Below are 7,035 nucleotides of genomic sequence, written 5' to 3'. Positions count from 1 at the left end.
TCACCATGAGACTGCACCAACCTATCTAGAGATTTTAAATCTGCAGGCAACCAGACCCAACATGCATACCAGACGACCCCCGACGGGAAGCAGTCATTGAAAGAAGTGATAGTGAACCGCAGAGATATGCTGCTGCATCTGATCTGTCTAATTGTGCTTCAATGACATCAATGGCTTCAACTACAAAGCTCTTCTTCTCCAGAGGCTTTGTGTTCATCACACTAAGGTTCTCTCTTTAAGATCAGGCCGGCCAGAGGCCTGCTGTCTGCTGTAGAGGATGTTAGGCTGATTAGAGTTGGACGTATAATAAGTACCAATCTAAATTGTTGTTCTGCATGCTCAAGAGATGCGTGATATGAATGGGTTTTCATTTCCTGTTTCCACCAAACTGCACTCTGGATTTTTTTCCATTCAGATTATTTTGCAAAAATTCCTCCTAACCAGTGTCCCTGACCTGCTGCTGCACACTCTGCCTCACCCAAACCCGCACTCTCCCTCACATGCACTCTCTCTAACGTGCACTCTCCCTCACATGCACTCCCCTTTTAGGCACTCTCCCTACACATGCATTTGCCTTAATGTACACTCTCCTTAACATGCACTCTCCTTAACGTGCACTCTGCCTCACATGCATTCACCTTAATGTACACTCTCCTTAATATGCACTCTCCCCGACATACACACTCCTTATTGCACTATCCAAAACGCACGCTGTCCATCACGGGCAATCTCCCTCACATGCACTCTCCTTAACCAGTGTCGTTCATGCGCACCCTGCTGAACATGCACTCTCCTACATGTGCACTCTGCTTGCACTCTCCAAGACCCTTCTAGACCCTTCTGGATCCTACTTACCATGATCCCTCCTAGACCCTACTAAACTCTTCTAGACCCTACTAGACCCTTCTATACCCTACAGGTCCTGGTCTCTAGTAGACCCTACTAGACCCTGGACATTAGCTAGTGTGGTCCCATAGTTTGGGAACCATCCCGTGGCCATGCCATAAAATCCATGAGTTGTCGGTTCAGTCCACACGTTTAAACCTTGATGGTCTGTGTGTTGAGTCTGAAGACCACTCAACACATGGAACAGATTAAAAATGGCCGTGACTCAGTGTGACTCATCCAAAAAACACCATGACTCATTAGTTTCCAACAATAACACACTTTTATTTATGTTCTCTCCAAACAGCCGCTCCTCAAATCGTCTTCATAAGGCACAGCCAATCAGAAACAGCCTCACATTTGACAAGGCCAAGCTTCAGAACCTACTCACATTCCATGGGCGACAGTTGACGTCAAACTGCTGTACGGCCAGTAAGGTTGTGGTTGGCATGAGCTGTAGCCAATCCCAAAGAGGTGTTTAGTCCACGCAGCCAATAGGGGCAGAGGAAGTCATTCTCCTCGTCTTGTTTTGTTGAGGTTGAAGCAAGTTTGAGTAAATTGACGGGCGTGTTCGAAGTTGAACAGCCGGGCTGCGTACAGCCAGCACCCCATCACTTTAAAGCCTGATTATTATCAGCCTGTCGTGTAGCACCTCATACCCCATCACACACATGCACGCATAAACGTCCTGCTGATGATCCATTATGATAACATCTTCAATACTCGCAACTCAGATGTCTTACAAGGGGTGTGTGTGTGTGTGTGTGTGTGTGTGTGTGTGTGTGTGTGTGTGTGTGTGTGTGTGTGTGTGTGTGTGTGTGTGTGTGTGTGTGTGTGTGTGTGTGTAGTGAGCTATAGAAGCTGCCTGCTGAGGACACATGGGTGTACCATGTACCGTGCGTAGGAAGTGCCTCGGAGTATGTTGGACTTTGCCCATAAAGCAAGTATGAATGTTGGGATCAGGAATTTAACTATTAAGTGTTTAAAGCAGGCATAATAGCTGCAGTGTAGCTTTTCTTTGCTCCTCAGTTAAGACTCCTGTTGTGATAATGCATAAGCATGGCCATGCATTTGTGTGGTAAGTGCTTCAAGCATTATATTATAGCCGTTTCCTGAGCAGTGTTCTATTAAAGCCATATAACAAACCCAGATCAGTGGCCTAAACTCCACCCAGCACACTCACATATATATCCAACACTTATTGTTCTAAATATAAAACAGATTAAAGCAGTCCATGTGTAGACATCCCGATATACACATATTTAGATTTCCGCTCCTACATGCAAGTATTCCATCCAAAACAAAAAGTTTACAGTAAACTGGGACTAAACAGGAAAACATGTCCTGAATACACCCGCAATCCACCCTGATCACCCTGCTGCTCTCTTTGGTGTTCTCTGTGCTCACACCGCCCCCTAGAGGCCGTGGGGAGACAGCGCCACCTGTCCGGGCAGGTGAGTCCTGCAGGGACACAGTCTGCGGAGCTGGGGGTCTGACCCGGCACAGCTGAACAGCAGGGGCTCGGCCTGCAGACCGCAGCGCCGCCCCCACGGGCTGTAAGCAGGAAACAGGTGGTTCACTTCCTGTTCCCTCGCAGAGCAGCTCAGCCCCAGCCTAGAGAAAGGGCCGGAAGGAATGTGATTGATTAGCACTGAGAGGCAGAATTCATGAGTTGTGAGTGAGATAAAATAGCAATACAATGAATAATAAACTCCAAATGTTAGAAGTCATCTAGAGGTGACTACTCAACCCTAGCAACCAGCCCAGAGGTTAGAAGTCATCCCCTAGCAACCAGTCCAGAGGTGAGAAGTCAACCCCTAGCAACCAGTCCAGAGGTTAGAAGTCAACCCCTAGAAACCAGTCCAGAGGTTAGAAGTCAACCCCTAGCAACCAGCCGTGAGGTTAGAAGTCATCCCTTAGCAACAGTCACTTTGAAGTACATGTGTAGCTATAACTGAACTCTGTATTTTTGCCCAGTTGTACTTTCTATGAAATAGTGACGAAATAGGGTTAGCAGGGGAACACGGAAGACCACTTCAATATGAAAACAAATGTATACGTGTGTGTGGATGATGACTGGTTTCAGCAGCCTCACACAGGAGAGATCTCCTACATGGCAGCATGGAGCACCAGGCCATGTGTGCGTGTGTGTGCGTGTGCGTGTGCGTTTGTGTGTGTGTGTGTGTGTGTGTGTGTGTGTGTGTGTGTGTGTGTGTGTGTGTGTGTGTGTGTGTGTGTGTGTGTCTGTGTGTGGGGGGGGGGGGGGTCACCTGCTGAAGGTCTTGGGGTTGTTGAGGTGGTGAAACAGTGCAGGCTCACACACTAGACCAGACCGTCGACACACACTCACACAGGAGAGGCTGAGCGGGCCCAGGTGGGTCCGCAGGGCGCCCTCCGGTGGCCAGGTAGGGGAGGACGGGGTGCAGAAGTCCTGGTGGGAGGGGAAGAGGCAGCTCATTAAGCATTTGGGAAGCTGTTTAACCTGTAGTGATCCTGTACATCTTGCTATTATGCATGATAAAATGTGAAAACTGTGGAATATAAGCCAATATATATAGTTTAACAACATGTTTATATATAAGATAAGCATAACAGTAAAACAATAAAAGAGATTAAAATGCAATTACATGAATATACCAAGAACTACAACAAAAGGAAAGATCTCTACACAATAGGAGGAGAATAGGGAGGAGACTGTAGAGCCGAGACGATTGACAGAGTTCAACGCGTTATGAGGTGGTGCAGCCTGGAGACGGGCGGCCTCTTGAGGTGTTGAGTGTCGTGAGTGTTCCACTGGTTGTACTGGTCCTGACTCACCTGGTGGGTGATGTAGGCCTGCAGCCTCTCTAGCATCCCAGCACAGGTGAACTCTCTGGGGGTGAAGGGCTTCACCTGAACCATCACACACACACACACACACACACACACAGACACACAAACACACAAATAAATACAATCAGTACAGACACACAAATGGTACAGAAGCACACACACACACACACACACAGATGTGGACACACACACACGCACACACACACACACACACACACACACACACAAACACACACACACACACACACACACACACACACACATACACACAGTACATACCCACAAACGGTGCAGAAACACACACACACACACACAGTACAGACCCCCAAACGGTACAGAAACACACACACACACACAAATGCAGACCCCCACACACAAACACACACACAGTACAGACACACGCATAAGCATTATTGTGGGTTTGTGTGACGTGCGTCTGGTGTGTATGTGTGTTGCGATGTACCTGTGTGAGCTTAATGTCCCTGATGGATTGCCGTACGGCAGTCAGGTTACTGGCATCCACTGTCCAAACGTATGGCTTCCCCACAAAGTGTTCAGCATAAGGGTGCTGGGAGGACACCTGGGGGAGAGGGTGGAGAGAGGGAGACAGAGCGATGGAAGGAGAGAGAGCAGGAGAGACAGAGGCAGAGAAAGAGTTTTAGATTTACTGTAAAGACTGCTCCTACCCTGCTGTTTTATAACAGTCAAACGTTAGCAAACAAATATGACTTGACAAATTCCACAAGTTTGATTCAACAAGAGATAGTAACGATAGCAGATGAACAACATCCCATAATGACACCCCCCCCCCCCCCCCCCCCATAGTTACCTCCCTGGTGGTGGGCTTGCCCCGGTAGAAGGAGCTGGAGTTGGGGGGCGTCAGGCTGGGCTGAAGGAACACACAGCCCAGAGCCAGGGCCTCTATCGGGGCCGGGCCCTCGTAGGGGAAGCCCAGGCCCACAAACACCTGGAGGAAGCACAGGTAGAACCTTTACTAGGCACTTCTTGTTGTATTCATATTTAAAGGAGGAAAGAAATACTGTATGCATTTGTATTCTTCTCACTGTCCTGTTCCATCTTATTTCCTGTCTGGGCTCATGCAGTCTTACACGCTATGCAGTCACGTGACCCATGTGGTGCCGGCTTCAGATGGAGGGCAGGAAGTGAAACGGAGAAGGTCAAGCAGTAGTGAGTCAGTCGACGGTAAATGACCGTGTACTGCGGACCTTGGACTACACCAGAGATCAGATGAAAGCATTCAAAAGCCTGGAGTCACAGAAGTCTTTCATGTGTGGCTGGGTTCACAAATTGGGAACAAGCATTCTAGTCAAGTTTTCACCGAGGAAGTTTGCGCTTTAAGGTTTCTCGTAAAAAAAACGTCCAAGTCGCTATGCTGAGGATGGGTTGTATGGTAAACAAAAATTATGTAAACCTTATAAACCTTGCCAGATAGCATAATATCATCAAACCATTAGGATTGAACCCACAATCAACCTCCAATAAACACCTCTTAACTTATATACAGTGTATGTATATCAGATGGAATTGGGTATGGGTTAATGTCATCAGCAAACAACCTGTATAGTATCTTAGTGTGTGTGTGTGTATGTGTGTGTGTGTGTGTGTGTGGTGTGTGTGTGTGTGTGTGTGTGTGTGTGTGTGTGTGTGTGTGTGTGTGTGTGTGTGTGTGTGTGTGTGTGTGTGTGTGTGTGTGTGTGTGTGTGTGTGTGTGTGTTTATTTATTTTATATTTATCATACAGGAAAGTACTAAAAGTAACAAAGTTACAATTTAAAACGGGCCTGTCTCAGTAAAATAGCTGATTTCCAGCAGGTTCCTGTTCTGCAACACATATAACATGTAACAGGGACAAGGCACATCACACGTCACATTTACATACAACACATAACAGGGAAATAGCACATCAGACATCAGTAGGACAATCATATAGACAGCAGACTGAGCACAGACATTGATCTATATAGGTCAGTGTTTGCAAGTGTATGTGGTGAGGAGTAACAGTTTATAAGCTTTTTTGAACTGTGTGATGGATTGTAATGCTCTAATGTGATGGGGAATGCCATTCCAGACTTTGGTGAAAGTATGGGTGAAGGACCTCTGCCCATAGCCGTTATTGTATGCGGGCACTGGGTGGAGGGCCATGGAGACAGATCTAGCGACTCGCACTTGGGGCATGTTATGTGTTGGCAAGAGGGAGATGAGTGTTTGTGAAGTGCTGTGTTGGAGTTGAATATAAAATGTGATAGCAAGACTGTAAATAACATTTTGAAAGGACAGAGCGTGTGATTGAGTGAGTGCAGTGCAGTGGTGTGTCCGTTTTGGAAGATTGCTGTGGATCTTTAAAGCTCAGTTGTAGAGCCGTGCGATGGGTTCAGTAACTTCCCTGGTGGTGAGAGACCATATTGGTAAACAGTAGGAAATGGTTACAATATACAATCGCATGCAGGTAGGTTTTGGAAACAGTAGAGGATAGGTAAGGTCTAATCTTTTTATATAGATAGAGTTTCTGATTTAACTTTTTAGTTAACTTTGAGGTGTGTTCGCGATAAGTGAGGTGTGAGTCAAGTAACACACCCAGATACCATGCTTTGGCCATGACAAGATTTTGATTTGAAAAGATGATGGGACTGGTAAATGGGGATGATGGGACTGATGCTTTCTGGATGAGTGGAAATACATGCATTCAGTTTTTGTAACATTAATGGTTAAGTGATTGTCATTTAACCACTTATGCAAAGATTGAAAATCAGATGACAGTTTGGAGTTTATGGTATCAGGGTTAGAGTCGGACAGAAAGAGCACAGTGTCATCAGCATACATTAGGCATTTAGAGTAGTAACACACTTGTGGGAGATCATTAATGTATAAAAGAAAAGGCAAAGGCCCATGGATACTTCCTTGTGGAACACCCATGTCACACCTTAAGGGCTGAGATGTTGCATAGTCAATTTTGACAACTTGATGATCTGTCTGTTAAATAAGAGGAAATGAGGGTGATAGGTTAAAAGAGTGAAGTTTGGATAATAAAATCAGGTGGTCTACTGTGTCAAATGCTTTAAAGGTTGGGTATGGGATTTGCAAAATGCCAGCAGATTTTGAAAATACACAACTCAAATGGTCCTACCCCCTCTCCTTCAACGCTGACTCTGACTCCACCCATTCCAAGTACATGGACGCGCAATCATGCACGAGCGAACACAGATGCGCGAGAGCGAGTCATTTGCTAGTTAGCTAGCTCCAGTAGCTACCGCAGGATAACAACAAACAGAAGCTTGCTCTGGGTCACAAGGTTTGAGTA

At 46.3% G+C, this 7,035-nt stretch overlaps 1 protein-coding gene across 1 annotated transcript in view; it reads right to left on the bottom strand.

The window, feature by feature from the left end:
- Positions 1–1,162: 1,162 nt before the first annotated feature.
- The window catches only part of LOC115530612 (alpha-1,6-mannosylglycoprotein 6-beta-N-acetylglucosaminyltransferase B-like), a 21,566-nt gene continuing 15,693 nt past the window's right edge, over positions 1,163–7,035 (bottom strand). The window contains exons 14-18 of the mRNA XM_030339269.1: positions 4,547–4,684; positions 4,181–4,297; positions 3,703–3,777; positions 3,156–3,316; positions 1,163–2,499 (exon numbers count right to left, since the gene is read on the bottom strand). Of these exons, the coding sequence (XP_030195129.1) occupies positions 2,301–2,499; positions 3,156–3,316; positions 3,703–3,777; positions 4,181–4,297; positions 4,547–4,684 (690 nt within the window). The 3' untranslated portion in view covers positions 1,163–2,300. The remainder of the gene's footprint in view (positions 2,500–3,155; positions 3,317–3,702; positions 3,778–4,180; positions 4,298–4,546; positions 4,685–7,035) is intronic.

This window comes from Gadus morhua, chromosome 18, assembly GCF_902167405.1.
Source record: "Gadus morhua chromosome 18, gadMor3.0, whole genome shotgun sequence".
Lineage (NCBI taxonomy): Eukaryota > Metazoa > Chordata > Actinopteri > Gadiformes > Gadidae > Gadus > Gadus morhua.
The sequence above is the reverse complement of the archived record's forward strand: the minus strand, read 5'-3'. Positions and strand labels throughout refer to the sequence as shown.